Source organism: Colossoma macropomum, unplaced genomic scaffold, assembly GCF_904425465.1.
Source record: "Colossoma macropomum unplaced genomic scaffold, Colossoma_macropomum, whole genome shotgun sequence".
NCBI lineage: Eukaryota > Metazoa > Chordata > Actinopteri > Characiformes > Serrasalmidae > Colossoma > Colossoma macropomum.
This window is the reverse complement of record NW_023494800.1, coordinates 13914802-13933405: the sequence shown is the minus strand read 5'-3', so window position 1 is coordinate 13933405 and position 18604 is coordinate 13914802. Positions and strand designations below refer to the sequence as shown.

Sequence of the window (18604 nt, the reverse complement as noted above, 5' to 3'; positions counted from 1 at the left end):
CTGGCCAGGGCCATTGCAGGCCTCTCATAAACACCAGGATTTACCATCTCCATCTGATGATAGGTGATAAAGCAGGAAAAAGCACCTTTCCATAAATCAGCTCAGCCCTGCCTCTGTCCCACATCCTTATTACAGCCCAAACCAAACAGTGCGCTGCCTAATGGATGAAGATGCCTGAGAATAGGAGCGCAAGGGACAGATGTTTTTTATCTCCCTCCGATCAGGCAGGAAGGTGGACATGAGGAATGCATGTGTGTGTGCGTGTGTGTGTCAGGGCATTCCATGTCCGGACACACTGTGTTTCTCTCTGGGAGGGGAACACTCCTCCCATGATCCCACAAACCTTTCTTTCATATCTACATCCTGAACTGAGGACTCCAAGTTCAACATTTTCTGTTCTGAGAAAACGTTCTTTATGGGTTGTGGTTGCATGATTGACATCATAAGATAATATCCTGGTTTTTAAAATACTATAATTGCTGTGGTATTCTCTGAAGTTATGAATTACAGCCTGCAACACAAATGTAATGAATCTACGCCTGGAATATTGGAGGACAAATGACATTTGGCAAGTGTATTATCATCCTATCGGGGTGTTTATCTAGCAAGCCTGATTAGCTTGCTAGACATTAATTTGAGGTCAACCGCATGCTAATATAGAGCTGTAATCCATCAGATATATATAGTTATTTATTTAGCGTGCAGACTGGACATGCAAAGCGATTAGCATTACCCAGTGAAGCACACTCCACCAGATTTAACCTACTGCCTCATGGAAGTGTTATTGCTATGTGGTAGTTAGGGGTCTATTGTTAGTGCACGAATGCCTCGGCTGTTCTCACCTTAACAGACTTATTGAGCGGCCTTGCCCCAGAGGCAGCAGAGGAGGGACACTGACAGAGCAGAATGGTGAGGTGGCAAGGCTGACATGCACACAATGCTGTGTATTAATACACGACCCATCTGAATGACAAGCATGCCTGGGCCTCACCTGCCCTACAGAGAGCAAGACATGGGAAGATGACAGTTGCGGTACATGCTTCAACTGTCATCCTTCTTTTTCACTTATTACAGCATTTCAGTGCATTTGTAAGTCTTTTCACTGTGGACTCCACATCTAATCAGAAACAGGGACCTGTTTGGCCACAAATAAAATAAAATATCCATTGATGCATTGTGGCACTTAAGTGCATTGATTTTTGATTAACCTTGTTATTGGCCCAAATAAAATAGCTATAAGAAAAACGTAAAAATAATAATACTAAAAAAATGGTGCATTATTTGTAATATCTATATTCCACTGCTCTGTAAACAGTTAATTTAATCAAATCTGTGAATTGAATTTTTGAAAATAAGTGTATTTTTAAACAAAACAACTCTGGCGCATACCAAAATAAATTAATCTAATCAAATTGTGGTGAAATGTAAGATTCCATGATGCAATAAACTGTTCCTTAAAGAACTGTAATCATAACAGAGTCAGCATAAGGTCACCATTTATTTATTTATTTACTTGTTTGGTTGTATGTTTTGTTTGGTTGTATGTTTTGTTTGTTCGGTCTAGGAGGAATCAACGCTTGCAAATCCAACATATCTATGTGGTAATAAAAGGAAATAAAACAAAGTTGTTCAGGTCCTGGGTGCCACAGGGGCCTCATCCTCAAAGGACCTCTAGAAGATAAAACTCCATTGACAAAATGCAAATGCTGTGAACAACCACCAATCAAAACAGAAACACTGGGCAAAACACACTTCATATATCAACACAGCGCTGATACTTACAGGGGAATTCCATAGTTTTTCCAAATTTCTGCATAATTAAACAATTAAGATGTAAACAAAGAGGTTTGGTGTGAAATGCTCCATTCCAGAGAAACTGACTAAGTCAGAATTATTCACAGTGGTGGTGACAGAACCTAGATGTCTGAAGTGTCTCTAAAACCTACCTCACATACAAACTTACATACAAGGGTTATGAATATGACGCATGATGTCAGATATATTTTTTTATGATAGTTTTGAGATAAGATTTTGGCCTAAAATGTGTTTTTAAGCCATTCATGGCAGAGAGGTACACGCAAGTTGTAAGGCACACTAATCCCCAAAGAAAATGTATTATGACCAATACATATAAAAGTTTAGAAGACACAAGAAGGTTCACTAATCATTTTGAATAACGGTGTTGTGCTCATCACCAGTATTGTAAAGACTGTAAAGATTGTAAAGATTGTAGAGTTTCTCTACAATGCATAATTTCACAACAAACCTCATTTAGTGAATTATGCTAAAAGTTGGTGGAATTTGGTGGAAAAATTGTAAAACTCTCCTTCAACACATCATGATGCTCAAAACATATCTACACAACACTTCTTTAATACTGAACTGTCATGACCTAACTGGTGACTCCAAGAGCACAGCAGCCTGCATTATGTGACTTTGATTATGTGATTTTGCAGCAGAGATGTTGACAGTGTACCTGCCTCTTACAAACAACTGCTCACCCAAGGGCTTTTAGAAAATAAGCATCGTATTTTACTAAACTCTTTCTTGATCAGCTCAACAGGGTTTCAAGAGAATCTATAACCAGATAATTCAAATGACAAACTGCCTTTATGGAAACCATCCATCCAGCATGCTTTCTGCAAGTCAAGAGCTTTCCACTTAACGCACATGTAGACATCCCAGCCTATCTCTAGCTGAAAAAACCTTGAGCTAACAACACAAAGACTCTCCCTGCTTACTCATCCCCGAGGAGAGAGGCTTTCAGGCCCACAGAGGTGATCATTCAGCCCTGGAGCAAGGAGGGGTAGTTTACAGAGGGGATCCTGGGTGATTACCTGTGAGCTGTGCTTGTTTGTTGGGAGGAAGCAGGCTAAAGGCAGGTTCAGGTTGCATTCTGAGACGAGGCGGGGGGGTATGCAGGAGGGCTTATTTGAGGAACAGGTTGAGGCGCGCCGCCTCGCGAGCTGCTGACGGACTTAAGCAATGCTGTCAGAGGCAGACTGATGATGTTGCTCTTTCTCACGGCAGGCACAGCCACACTAGTGCTAATCCTCTTCTGCTGCTAATGAAAAGCAGGTGAGCACTGATACAGCTGACAGAGCTCACACACACACAAACACACACCTTAGGCAAGACTTAAAATCAAACTGGGCGTTTGTGTATGGGTGAGTGGGGGTCATAACCACAGTAAAATAAACTTCAGTACAATGTAGCAAGCAATTAGGGGTTAAAAAGAGATCTGAAGAACTGTGCAGTATCTGCTTCCGCATAAAAGCGTAGAACACAAAATGCACAGAGAAACACAGACACATCACATAGGCGCACACACACACACACACACATATATACCCACACACTCAAAAAGGCTAGGCCCACATTCAGTGCCCCCATACATAGCATTCCTATGTGCCTGCTGGCTCTTGTCCCTTCACACTTGTCATACTGAAATTCAGCCACTCGAATGTTTTCGAGTCATCTGAAGAGTCTCTTACGGGCCTGTTAGTACGGGGGAAGTGTCAGGTGACAAAGCCGGGCCTGAAGCCTCACTGGGGGGCCTCCCAATCCCCCGCCACTTCAGCCTGTTGTCCACACAATGGCTAATTGGAAAGATCTATGGGGTTCAAAGATCCAAGGTTTAATCAGTATTTAGCACCATCTGGGCTGGAGGCTCCCAACCTCCTCCTGCTTCTCTTTATTCAAGACTTCCTGCTAAAGGCCAGGGATTGGCAAACCCTGCTTCAAAATGGAGACAGACAACAAGAAGGAGACGAGTGCATGCTGTAAAACGTGGAAGTTTTATTTTGTTTTCAACGCATAGTAAGGGAAGAATAATAGTGCCTTTTAAACACTGAACAGATGTGTGGCAGGTTTCTATTAAGACCCCAAAAGAAGGGTTATTTTTTTTCCACAGTACAGTAAGTTCCCTTCCGAAGATCTGGTGCATAGACTAGAGTCTGCAGCTTGCATGTCTACATTTCATTACGATGTCAGTACCGCTATCAGACGAACATACCGTTGTCTTCAGTCTCTCCTTTGTTTCCTTTGTATCTCACTGCCGGAAAAGCTGTTGTCTCAGTGGAGGCGAACAGTAGTCTCTAATGAGCCTTTCACAGTGCTGTGGTGTTAGTAGCGAGGGTTGCCAGGTCTTTCACACTGCCGTAGTGGAAGCCACAAGGGCTGCCAGGTCTTTCTTCTGTCAGCAGCTCATGCTGAGGTATTTAACACAGTTTAGACAGAGCTCTTCAGCTGGGAGACAGATGCGCCACACTGAACACAAACGCAACACAAAGCACCCTGAAGATTTGGTTATTTTCTCTACAAATCCAAGTGCAAATAGGCCAGGAAGGGAGACGGGCTAAGTAGATTCCAGGAGCACAGAATCCCTTATGACGGAGCCGAAACCAGCTGCATGCATATACTGAAGTATGGGAGGAGGATGGCAGCATAGAAGACAAAGCACTTTTCCCCTTCCATAAAAATGTAGTACCCACCATTCCTGTTTACTAGGACTACATCTGTGACTCAGTGTGAGCAGTGTGTACAGCTGAGGAATGTTCAGTCCATTCGCCATCAAAAAAAGGCTGGAGAGACATTACAAGATACCATGTTCTACATTATGTCAGAAAATGTTCTAGGTATAGAAGGTACCGTAACAGACACAGCTTCTTGCCTTAAGCCATTTCGGACTTGTCTTTCATCATGGCTTCACATCTACTCTTCTTTATCAGAGGAATTCCCTACCTCATGAGGCTGTTGTGCCGTTGTTTGGAGCAAACATGATCATCTCCATTTCACAGCACTATCATCTTCTTCATCTAAGAGGATTTGAAATGTGAGATGCGGTGCTGGGCTCGGAGCTTTCTCTCTTACACATGGGTGAGTGTTAGGCATGCTTCCAAACACAAACACATTCTCTGGCCCGGACTCCATTCAAATCTAATGAGACTTAAGCTCGCCCTTCGACACACACTCAATCGGGAAAACTCTCCAGTGCTGCCATCCGAGGGCCTAAACCTGGCTTAGCAAGAAGCTCATGCTCAAAAACGCTAAATCAGCCCTGAGGGATGAGCTCATGCAGGGAGAGCTAAGAGGATATGGAAATAGTTAACAGGAAAGAGACGAAGCATGTTGTTTTATCAGTGGCCTTGGCTGCTGCCTCGTGGGATAAAAGAAAGAAAGAGTGAAGAGGAAACCTCTGTTTTGTTGAGGGGGTTGAACAATGCCACGCTGTAACTGATCCAGGTGTGAATATTTTTTAAACTTGCTCTGGCCTTAGTGCGCTTCGCTGCAGGCCAAATAACACAGCGCAGAGGTTGTGTGGTGAGAGGCTGACGTTGAAAGTTTAGAATCTGATCCTGGGTTAGGTTTCTGAATACACATTTGAAATGCCAGCTAGGAATTCCCCATAATTGAGTGTATTAGCATAGATGCTAGCATTGTCAACAAAAATGCTAAGTGAAAGAATGAATAAACAGAATGGCATTCATTCTCGGCATGAATCACACATAGGCAGTTTCACCTCCTCCACCCTTAGGAGCCAGCAAGGCCTCACTCCTCTCTTCTCCTGTGAGCTGGAACCAGACACCTACTCCTCTTGAAGACGCCATCAAGTTGTCCAACTTCAGATGATACATGAATGGATACTGTCTGTAGCACATGAGGGAGAGACACCCTTATCTGCTCTCTACTAGGTCTCAGGGAGCATTACTCTTCGAGCTAGCTCTATGCTACTGTAGCACCAAAGAGGAGAGTCTCCAGCTCTATCTTTGGAATGTGGGAATCTAATCTGCGAAACACTCCAGCTTGAGAGAAGACCCTCCGCGTTGACAGACTGTCTCTTCAGACGGACACCTTGGGCTGGTGGGGAATGCCAAGGGGCTGCAGTAAACCCTGATTAGGAACCAGGCTCAAAGCCTCGTCTCTCCACACCTCCCAACCCCCACTAGAGCCGCATGATCAGAATACTTGCTTCATATTAGGATCACTAAATGCCTCAAAAATACGCTGGACAGTCCTTAATGTAACATGATTAAACATTGGCCTGAAATTATTTAATTTGTTGAAACATGTGAGTGCAACCCACAGCAAAAAAATCTGGCTAATTTGCATATTGAGGGTTTCAGCGATATCTATGTCACAAAGGCCAATATTGTGACAACGATTAACAGCCAATATATTGTGCAGCCCTACCCCGGCCCCCCACCCAGAGCACTGGCCTCAGTCCTTGTCCCCTGACCGGGCCCTGGGAATGCCAGCTGACCCAACAGTTGCCAAAACGCCAATGTAACCCTTCAGGAAAGCTGCTGTAACCCTGCCCTCCAATCAGATCAAGCCACACCTTGCCCCATAGCCAACAGGCATGCATGAATAAAAGAGTGAAGACAAAACCTACACTAAATAACATGAAAAGAATTTTACAGGTAGGTCGTGTGCATTTGGTAGAGAAAGAAAGCTTTATAATAGCGGTAAGCCTGCCATTAACTTCAATTCCATTTCAAGTAATGCCTGTTTTCCTTAAAGACATTCCAATGAAATGACAGCACACACTTGAGTTCTACATCAAAGAGCATGCGTCGAATCTTCATGAGGAATATCTGAAATAGATAAGTTCCATACACAAAGAACAAAGGAATTACAACCACAAACAGCTTCAGAGGGATATTAAAAGGAATGCTTTTCAAAAGAACTCAAGATGAGTCTCTGTGATGCAGTCGCAAAGTTGTCTAGAGGGACAGAGACAGTCTTGGCATGCAGGGCTTACTCTCAGTCTAGCAAACCGCCATAATCCGCTAACAAAACACATCAGAAACTATTGACACAGGCCGCACACTCTGTCTCCGTACTGTCTGGGGCGAAGTTATCTCCTAAATAAATATCAAGAGGTGAGAAAGGAGGGCTGATAGCCCAACTTACTCTCAACTTCTGTTCATTCTCACTCTTTTCTTACCCTCTTTCTTCCTCGTTCTCAAACCCAGTCCAGGGGAGGCATGCAATGGACCTGTTTGATGAATGAGCCCTGAGAGATTTGTTTTTGTCTCCCTTTCTATTTCTCTCTCTCGCTGTCTCTCTCTCTCTCTCTGTCTTTCTCTCTCTCTCTCTCCAGTGCTCTGCTAATGACTGCGCCGCTTGCCGGTGCACGGTGGCTGGCCATCAATAACCCCCATCTGGCAGATCCAGAGGAAGGGAGCGGATGAGCCTCCGGCAGGCACGCATCTGCTTAAGCATCCATGCTCTGCTGCTAGTCCCCTTCTTGCAGAGTGAAGGTTGCATTACTAATGCACGGAGCCGGGCTCCGGCTTGTTAGCGTGCGGCAATGGGCCGCTTATTTATTACAGCGCTCGCACATGTTTCTACTGAACAGCGCTAACACGGCGCAGATGTCTGCTAGGAGCGTGCGAAGTTGGGTGAAGCCAGACTGTGACCTGCGATGTGCAAGGACTCGACGTGCTGACACATAATGCATCTCAGAGCTTGATAGCTGAGACAACAGACAAAACTTGGGGTGCACACATATCCCTGGGCTGCCAGTGATGGTCTATTATGGGCTCATAATATTCCTGAGCAATTATACAAACAGAGGACATCAGCCGAATCTCAATCTCATACCTGAGCCGGTGGCATTCAGATGTCACACGGCACTAAAGGATAGCGAGAGAGAGGGAAAGAGAGTTCAGTTTATATGGTATTGTTTTCCATTGCATTTCCATCACATTACTTGGCCTGCTGAAATGCAGCTGTCTGGGTGGCCTAGCACCTAATTGGCTGTTATTTCACTGAAGTAGCACAATAAGCATGCAGCCATTTCAGGATTTTCCCTCTGTAAAAGTGTGGGTGTCCGCATATGAGCTATTCGCCTTAAACGCTCAGTATTAAATAACACTGAAAAACTGATTAATTGACTGGTAAACGAAAGACATTACCATCCATGCACTCATTAATTAGACGGTCAGTTAAAGTGTAATGCCATTAGACTCCCATCTCTGTCTCTCGATGAGCATCACTAGGTACAACATTGGGTCATAGGTATCTATTAGCATCTGGTGTGGAAAGACGGCTCTGAGGTGTCCCTCGCGACTCAACATAAAACCCTGTATCCTGACAGATTGCATATAACCTCATGACACTTCACTCAGGAAGAACAGTTATGACACCATGTCCATTAGCTGAATGGAGTGCACTTCAGTATTATTGATCAGGACCTCTCTTCGCTTGGCTTTGTGTCCTGCCATTCTGCAGCACTCCATGCTAACCTAGCAGGTCAAAGGCTAATAAATCTGGCCCATAAATGCTTCATGGAAGGCAGAGATGACATGCAGCAGCAGTGTCTTTAATGACGAGTGACGGACATTGGGTTCCTCTTTTGCAATCTCCTCTCCCAGTCAGGGATTAATGTGTGCTGGGCAGCTTTGATGTCGCCACCAAACACTGCCACAACCTTCTGGTGACCAAATGTGCAGCTTCAGAGTGGTCAGTGATTCATACGTCCCACCGAGCAGAGTTTCCATACTGCATGGCAAGCGCTTTACACACAGACTGAGGAGGCATCATGGAGGGAGACGGACAGGGGTGACTCAGGACGGCAAAGCTGCAAGTGCTATTGAAAGTAGGCATGGTCTATAGTTTTGCACGGTTTGAGTTAGATGGCCTTTTTTAACAGTTACAACCTCTGTCATACATAGCAAAAAGGTTCTTTATAGTGCCAAAATAAGGCTCTACAACTTTCTCTACAACTTCTTGGCTTGAAAGTTCTAGGAAAAATCTTTAACTTCAGTAGGACGTTTACATTATGTGGACATTGTACATCACAAAAATTATTCTTTAAGCATCCACTGAAAGATTCTTTAGGAAAACCCATAATTATTCTTCTAGTGCACCGCTCCAAAAAACCTTTCTGCCACCTTAATTTTTAAAAGTGTAGGCTAGGAATTGGGCTCACCTTCAGTTCATCATTTCATTCAATCACTTGTGCTAAAGCAGACCCTTCAGGCTTTGACTTCACTAACGTAGAGAGCACTAAAGCAGGGGATGTAAATCTAACCAGAAGAGTCCAGCTCTCTTATAGAAGAGCGCTAACAGCTTTCTGTTTAAAGCTTAATTCATTCCTGCGGCGTTCCCATGGTCCAACCTTATTACTGAGTCACTGTGTGTCACTGTGCAAGACAGGTCATACAAATGGACACATGGATCTCCTGAAAAAGATGAGCTGGATGTGCTGGTCCCTCACCAATATGCTGCCGGGTGATCAAGATTAAAAGCATATCCCTATGAAATATCGATCTTTTTGCAAGCGTTTCACAGATCTAGGATAACGAAGTGTCATTTGAGCCGCTCTCTGGCTCTGGCGGGCCGGCTGGAGAACACTGGAGGGGTAAAGTCATGCCCTGATGAGGTCATATCCCCCTCTCCTTAATGTATAGATAACAATACACATGCTGCTTTCATCAAAAGCATATGATGCGTTATAGATAGATAAGGAATTTCTTCTTTCTCTGTGCCTGCCTTTTCCTGCCCCGAGACAATAATGAATGGAGCGTATGGGAAAGAGCCTTTATGGGATTTATCTTGGCCTGCACAGTGTGTTTGTCTTAACTCTTTTCATCTTTTATCATCTGTTAGGCAATGCATTTTACACAAAATGTGGTTTCAGCTGCATGTATGTGTTTGTGTGAACACACGTGCTTCCACGCAAATACTGCGCATGCTAACGCGCACATGCAAGAATTATGGATTGCTTCCCTGAGGGCCTTCACTGAAACTTAAATGACACCATATGACTCAGAGCATCCCGGTTAGTCCTGTTTCTGAGTTCCCGTAGGCCAGGGGAGGGAGGGCTTGTGTGCAGCTCCACTTCCTCAGCCCACACCTAAGACTGCACTGGCACAGGCTTGAGCCATCTGATACTGGTGCCATCAGGCTGCAGACGAAAGCTCTGCGGGCTTTCCAGAGCCAATACAGCGCGTAAATGAGATCAAGGGACGCACAAACAGACAGGAATGCTGATAATGCGTCTGATAGCACCATACGGCTCAAGTTCTCACACTGTTAACAAAAGAGCGGGCGAACAATCGCATATAAAACAACAAAAAATCCCAGGCTGCTCGTACAGAGATCGACATTGTGTTGTACACAGTAATTATCTCAGTCAGAGGTTGGCAGGAGAACAATCCACCTTTTCATAGCGGATCTGGGGGAGAACGAGTGGTTAGGGCCACTGCCATGTACCTGGTATTCTCTTTCATCCACCAGCGTAGGCTCCCTGCTAGGATGGGGGAAACACAAGCAGGAAGAACAAGTCTAAGTGCTTTTGTATGTGGGTAGGTGGTTGACATTCACACTATGTGGTGCGGGATGGCACTCACGGTTGTCATGTTGAGATGAGTGGCATTTGAGACCTGGCGGATTTCAGCACAGGAAAGGTCAGCGTGTCAGACAGCAGTCTCTCAGGACATCACTATAAACCTACAAATCCCAAATCACAAATCCCTACAAAGCCATTCATTTACACATGATGCTGAGAGTGAGAATTGCATCAGCCTCTCAAACTCTAGAGCATACAGAGGGTCACAGCCTCCTGCACGCAGCAATGGTTTAGTGACTACAGCAGATGACTCTGATAGTAAGCAGATCATGCTCTATTTCTCCAGAAACCCAGGCAGGTGTTCTGGATTATTTTGGAGTATCAGTGGCATCTACTCTACAATCTGCTGGCATTCAGGGAGGAAAGCAGCAGGTCAACTTAAGGCCAAGCGGATACTACATGACTTGCAACATCCCAGTATTGCTGTAGTGCTCACACAAGACTCAGTGCTTGCGATTTGATGTCTTGTCAAAGTAGCTGTGAGCATACTGCACAGACAAAGCTTACAAATGTCCCACAAAAATAGATGTGAGAAGTGTCTGCAATTTTACCAAAATGGAGCCTGAGCTACTTGCTTTTGTCAATGTCTCTCCACCTCTGCTGTCTCCTGACCAGCTTGTGACCATTTTTGGAAACTAGTACTCTTCCTCTTCCCAGAGCTTTACTAGCCGTTCATCCATTTCCTGGGTCCACGAAAAATAGGATGCAACCTGCATGCATGATTGTTGCTGCAGCTGCTTTAATACTCCAAGAGTTTCCCCCTCATTAGCTGTGCTCACTGCAGTTCTTACTAGCTGTTCGTGGAAGTGATCTAAGATAAGGAAATTAAGGCTAAAATTGTAGTGTGCACACATATGAAAGAGTGCAAAACAACTAAAAAGGATTTATTAGTAAAACATTTCACTGTAAGATTAGCTCCAGCTAGACACAGGCCAGGGAGCATCACTATGAGGCAGAAAAATCCCAGCATCTCCTCGAAAGGACAGTAGGCCTTTGAGGCATTGAGAAGATGAAGTTCACTGGAGTCCACTGTCACTGATCCGTTTTACTCTAAACGGCCCACGTGGACCCCCCGCGCAGACCTTCCTGCCCTCGTACATGATTTAAAGCAGGAGATGGGAACAACTCATCTGTCTGGCTACTCATGCCAAAAATAAAGAAAGAGAGTTTATTTTATTTACAGCTCGTGGAAAAATGAAGGCGTCGGAGAAGAAGAAGCTGTAGGTTATCGCAGGACCGATATTAAAAGAAAGCACATGTTTGGCCTCACATGAGAGGCAAATGTCAGTGAAATTGAGAGGCTGGGAGAAGTCTGGACGGTTTTGGGCTGACTCCACAACTGTCCAGCCAATGCCACAGTAAAGAGACATTAACAACGTGCAGGCAATGCTTTCAATGCACCATCAAATTTTTATGAAGTGGCCACTGGCCATCAACTGCGAAAAAAGAGATGTCATTGCTAGTTTCGACTTGTATAAAATGTTATGAAAACATATAATATGTTTCAGGTCTATTTTCTCTGGTACAAGCAACTGTGGCTTCAAGGCCAGTTCTGTGCTGCTTCCAGAAACAAGCAGCAGAAAGCAACACCATGAAGCTGTCTGCCCAAAGATCCCCACTGCTTCAAAGAGAAAAACACCCCACGCAGCTACAGACACACACAGGAAAGACGGCCTGGGTGTGTGTGCTTAGGATCGTTCACATGAACGTCCGCTCCTGTGTGTTTGTGTGTAGAGGTGGGAAAAATAATTGATTCTTTAATGTATCGTGATTCTCTCTTGAAAGATTCTGAATTGATTCACAAAACAATGTTCACTGTATTTAATCCTCTGCACTTTGCACTTTACATAAAGCTTAAGTCGCTTTGTAAAATTATGACAGTATATTAGTTTATCTCTTCCCACAGGCATCTATAGCTACATCCCAGTGCAACCTCAACATAATGAAGGAAAACTCCTTTTTTTGGAATATGAACATGACTTTAGAACTTTTTACTCATTTACTCGAGCAGAGCCCATGTAGCAGCCTGAAGTTTCTCCAGCAAGATGCTATTAGCATGCAAATTTGTTTTTGTGAGCGTCATTTAAAAAAAAAGGGGAGAAATAGTGTTCAAAAATGTTTAGCTATTAAAGTACTTAATATGTAGTTTTAAAGGACAAATTTCATTAAATTAGATAATATTAAAAAAGCGCATAAGCTAAAAATAGAATAGAAAGTAGATCTATGCTGCTGAGAAACCTCACTACAAGAGAAAATCATAATGTACTGGGGCGTTCTGACTAAGTTTGAACAAATGGACTTTGGCTGAAATGAATGTAGGGCTATAGGCTGAGCTTTTTAGGTGACAGCACTGGTGTTGCACAAAATGGCCAAGGAAAATCAGTAGGTTTTTGTGTTTTATTGGTAACAGAGGTTTCTTCCTCAGCGGAGTTGTTGAGTAAAACTGCAGCTAACAAGTACAACATTAGTTACCGATGAGGTGGACATGTTAGTTTGTCATGGAAACTAAATGCTAAGGCTGCGTCAGGTCAAGTTGTTCCTGCCTTCACACCTGGGCAACTCACTCATATTAAGACAGCCATGTTTCATTTTAACAAAGTGTAATATAATACACTTACTTACTTCCAAACAGAAGCAAACTTGGCATTTTACTGTACTGTTAAAACATAAAACTGTCGTTTAACTGAACTGTTAGTTTGTAGGGTTCTCTGTGTTTTCGTGATGGAACATAACAAATACCTAAAACTGAGTGATTTTGAATAGTTAAGCAAGTACAAGGTTACAAAAATTAAAAAATGGTAGATGCATCGAGAATTGTTTTATAATCACATCTTGGCACCCTGAACTGAAATCAAATCACATGGTGAGGTGCCTAGAGATTCCCACTCTTGTTTGTGTTGGTGTGTGTCTATGTGTCTGCTTAGGCACTTTTGTGTGTGTAAAATCCTATCAATGTCACAAAGGTCACGCTGCCTCAAGATAACCCAGAGAGATTGCTGTGAGATCCTGGGATTTTCAGGCCTTTTATTTTGTGATTAGGTGTCACTAGAATTTCTTTGGTGTCACAATGATGCCTTTTATGTTCTGGGCACCTCAAGGTTTAATAGGCGCTTCGGCGTATTCAGCGCGAATGTAAATGGGGTGAACCGGTCACTTCACAATGCTCATTCATTCAAACCATAATTCTATATACACCATCCCCTTTTTAGCACGGGAGGAATTTTCTCCTTTTATTGTACTTTGGTGTATTTGTAATTCCCACAGGAAATCCCACAGGGATCGAATGCTTCTTTTTTGTCTTGCAGTGAACACAGGGACGGCCATTTAGTGCGCCGCTCAGCTTGTGGTCAAGCTTATTCGGGTGAGTTATGTTTGAGAGGACGTTTGAAGTCTAAAGTCAGCAGCAGCCATCAGCGCACTGACAGCAACCGTATTAAGAAAACGAGTGTGTCCAAACACCGCCTAGCCGCAGCTCAACAAATAAGTAACTGTGTTTACTGGTGCCATGACAACTGTTCCATGAATAGCCATGTGCACGCCGATCATGCTAAATACCGATTTGTTCGCTTCCAGTGCAATCATATTTATCATGCACCTCAGAATATTCCCAAGCTGTCTGAAACAAGCAGCATGATACGGCTAAAACAAGCCAGATGTTGACCAACAGCACAAATTCCTGTGTTTATTCATTTTACCTAATATACAGCTGTACTGGAGTAATGACTGTGGCGGACATGAGCAGGTCCATGCATATGAAAGGCAGACAGCACACAGGGCTGTGCACTTTATGTCGAGACAGCTTTACAGCCTGATTCACTCAGCAATATACAGGCTCATAAAAGCAGCTTTCAGGCCTCGCCACATCACGGTACCACAACAGGCCGAGTTAATCACCAGGATTATTTGCACATCCAGCAGACATTTCTGCAGCCACAAGTGAAAGCATCTAAGCGCCCGAAATGGCATACCGGCGGCATATTTTCATCTGCCTGTACCCAGACGTCTGAAAACCACTGTCATGGCCAGAGCATGCCATGGGAAAAAAATATTTTATTCTTAGAAGCTACAGTTATCATCAGCAAGAACAAAAGAATAGTGTACATTTGTGTTAATTCTCATTTGTAGTTCACTGCAAAAACCGAGAAATTCTGTCAGAAATGCAGATTCTAAACTTTCAGTCAATACCAGGCAGATGAAGAGATGTTGTGCATATTGTCTTGTTTTGAGGACTGAAGAACCATCCTTAACACTTTTTAACCTTGTGTTTTGTTATTTCTTGAAAATAAAAAAAGTTGCACATTTGAAACTATCAAAACAAAACTCACTATATAACTGCCTGGTAATTATGCACTTAAAATTCAATAGCATTGCAAAAGAATAGTAATAGCTCTTTAACTCTACGGGTTAATGTATTGCCAAAGTGGTCAAGTCTGGAACTGATCTGAGATGAGTCTGCTAATGCTGGGCCTTATGCAGGGCTAACTCTGCGATTCTCAGGCTCTGTGCTGGGGTCAGTGGGGGCCACTTTGTTACGGTGAAGGAGGGCTGAATGGGGCCATGAGGAGCAACAAAAGCACCGCTTGTCCTGGGCATGCAGGGTGAGCTCGGGCCGCCTGACCCTGCCCACTGATTTTTCTGTACAGGAAACTGCAACAAAGGCCTTTTTAGACACACACAATTAGCCGGGCACTCAAGGGGCATGCGTGAGCGCTCACACGCTCAGACACTCATGCACCGATGCACGCTTAATAACTTCTCAAGGTGTTCAAGTGAAAAATCCACGCTTTGTGAGTCAGAGCAAAATGGGATTAGCAGGTAATCTAGCTAGCAGAACATATGAGGATGGAACTCAGCGAATTGAAGGCAGATATGAGAGACGGCTGCTGGAAGAGGCGGCTGCCATAACCACGATGTATTCAGTAGGGATACGCAATCGATATGAATCATTACCATTACCAATTTTAAGGAGCTAAAAATTCCAACTCACAAATTTTAAATAATATAAACACGAATGGTGGAGCTTCTTAAAATTTGTTGCAATTTCAGTGTTTCTTAATAACCCTTATTTTCTTGTTTTTCATCAGTTTTCATTTCATTTTTTTGTGTGTGTTGTAACATATTGTCCTGAAGCCTAGGTTTGCAGTTTGTGTTTTTGTTATTTTAACCATGATGGTATTTCCAGTTCAAACGTATGAGTTCAACCTGTATTCCCATGGAAGACATGTAAATAAAGATAAAGATAAAGCAGTCTTTCATAAAAACTGGCAAGAACGTATTAGATCTTCTACCAGAATTTCTGATATCAAGACATTCATTTCTAAATGCTGCAGCTGCATTTATTTGATGTGTAAAGAATCTAATCTAACAAAGCCAAAAATTCAGAGGTTGTGATTCAGTTTGTGTCACAAACTCCAGTTTTACGCAAAAGTATAGCCCCAGTCAAATAACATGTTTTCTTGATTTTCTAAGTGAAAATACATCTTCTACAGGGAACAAACTTATACATTTTAATAATATCATTATACTAACTATAATATGCTAATTCTAGTGCACTCTTTCTATTTATTTACTGAATTTAACAGAAAGAAAACAAAACATAATATATAAATTGTATCATAAATTTTGCACAGTCTATATTATATATTGTATTATTTTATTGTGTTTCATTAGTAATTGTGCAGAAGTGTGTTCACTGTAGAATTTGTTTGTTTATTTATTTTTACCTAGAAAGTCAACAAAACATATAATTTGACTAGGGACACCCAAACTTTTGCATATGACTGTACCTTTATAACATGACAACACAGGAATGAGAATATAAGTCACACATCAGTCATGCTTTATTGATACTCTGGTTAAATAAATCAATAATAAATGATTACTTCTACAAATTTTGTTCTGAAGGAGCTTGCGCACTCACTCAGAAAAAACACGGTGCATCCAACAAGAAAGGACACGTTGTGCATATTTTATATAGTGATAGAAAACAAGATAGCCCAGAGAAGGCTCTGGGTCTACACGGTGGAACTGATGAAATGAATTTTACTGTTGCTGTAGGACACGTGTGCACTGTGTAATTCCAGATTTAAACAAGCCTTTCTTTCATTTATTTATTTTCGGTCCAGCACCAGGCCTGTTTGTGTTTACTAATACACTGATCGGGCCTTTGTGTTGTTTAGACTGCCGGACAAGCTGGAAGTGGGCTTTACAGCAACCTCCTTGCTATGTGGGGTGAGAAAAAGCATGCGAAGGCGGAGGGGAGAGAAGAAAATCCCTGCGATGGTGCTGATTGTCACACTCTTGGTGTGTAGTTTCCTCCATCTGTGTGAAACAGCTTATGTTGCTGACTGAGGGGGGAAACACACACACAGAGGGTGGAGCTGCTACTCCCTTGATTCCAATCACTCCCAGAGTTTGTGTTTATTTGTTCGCTCACACAATACAAACGCCTCGCCGTGACGTTTATTTATGCAGCTAATGGACCAAAAGCACTGGAAACCCCAGTCACTCACGCACTGCCATTAACTCCCTAACTCAAATGGAGTTTTTGGTTATTGATGTATAGAATCTTCCCACGTAAACAGAGAGATGAAGAACAGCTTTATGAGACTGAGCAGAGCTTTTCCATTCCCGCGAAGCTGAAAGCTCCTCCCTGGGCCACAGCGAGGTGTCACACACTATTAGATGCTTGTGCTCCGGACTGTGCGGACAAAAGTGCTTCTTGTCTCCCCTCATTTGCAATGATTTTGTTCAAGGCTTTCCCTCATCTGCTTGCACAGGCTATCCACTCCAATCAGAAAAGGCCCCCAAATAGAACAGAGATATTTTTACCTTTGCCTATGAAGCAAAACAAAGGCAGAACTTAGCTAGAAGTACCTAAACAGTAATTTCAGTGCACTCTCAATAGTTAGCAGGGGTAATCGCTCTAAGAAAGAGCCGTGCACTCTTTCATCAAGGCTCATTTGGCTAAGTGCTGTTTCCACACAAGCCCTTTAACAGGGGCACACAGAGCTTGCTGATTTGATGAGCCTCGGGGGAGTATGACACATGATTCACTATCAGATATATCACATATCACACGGTTAGCATATTTTCTCTCAAAACACCATCAGCATGCCCTGTAAAAATGCCTGTGGGTTTAGCGCAGACATGGGTCTGAGAAGACTATTCTCTCTCTCTTTCCCTCTGCATCTCTTTCGCCTAGCTGGGCAAGCTTTTTGGCAAACACGCTGATTCAATTAGCACCTGAAAGACAGTGGGCTCCTCAGGGTAATTATGTCATCTGTTTTTGCACTGTCTAATTGGAGGATTCTGCGAGGCCGTTTGTTGAGCGTGGCCTTCATCAGCACCTGCCTGAGCTCTGTCCAATATTCTATTTTCACTTGTTTGTTTCCAGCCGTTCTTTGCTGTGATTGCATGCGGCAGGTTTGGAATTGAGGATGCCTGCGAGGTGCTGCGTTCGACTAACTGGATGCGTCTGGCTCCCCATTAATCATTGTGCACAGAGCATTAGCAAACACTGCTTAGGTTGCTCCCATCAGCCAGCCATGCTTTCATCAATGAACTGCAAGGTGTCAGCTTAAACTGTGAGAAGATGAAGGATCAGAGTAAAGACAGTGGATCAATAACCTCATACAAACCATTTTTAAGTTGTAGAAATGATATCAAAGGCATGCACAACGGCTTTGCCTTTGTTTTCTATCTGTAAAGTTCTCCAGAGCCTGCAGGCCAGAGAGGGAGAGTTGTTGAGGGAGTCAATTGGCAACAAGAGCAGAGCTCACTGACTGCTAAAGACTGAACTGACTTCTCCCTGACACTGCAAATCTCTCTGCCGTGCAGGGTTAGTCAAGTAGAGCCAACAGCGAACAGCTGAATAATGGCCCACCACACAAACACACACACACACACAAACAAACTTATTTAGTCTCTAAAAATACACCCAACTTGACCTCATACTAAAAGCCACCACTGAACAGTGAATAAGTTGTTCTTTGTCCAGTCCACTTACAGCAGTGTTTACACACACACACACACAAAAAAAAAACTTCCAGAAAACCGGTTTCTCATGTATATTAACACTTTCAGGTAAAAATGCTTTTCTTAAAGTGCCCATATCCTACATTTTTATGGTATTTTATTTCTTTCGCCAAGGTCCACTTATAACATTTGTGTGGTTTTATGTACAATAAACATTGTCATATTTCTTTTTTACTTGGCCATTTTCCAACCTCTCTTTATCCCTTA

The 18604-nt window shown here is 43.1% G+C and overlaps 1 protein-coding gene across 2 annotated transcripts in view; it reads right to left on the bottom strand.

Moving 5' to 3' along the window:
• efna5a (ephrin-A5a) overlaps window positions 1–18604 on the bottom strand; it is a 56758-nt gene that overhangs the window by 22162 nt on the left and 15992 nt on the right. Inside the window, exon 1 of one of the 2 annotated variants that reach the window (XM_036588680.1) lies at window positions 4744–4813. The exons of the other annotated variant lie outside the window; for it this stretch is intronic. Coding sequence (XP_036444573.1) covers window positions 4744–4748 — 5 coding nt within the window. The 5' untranslated portion in view covers window positions 4749–4813. Of the gene's footprint in view, window positions 1–4743; window positions 4814–18604 lie in introns of those variants that run through there. 2 annotated transcript variants of the gene reach the window in all.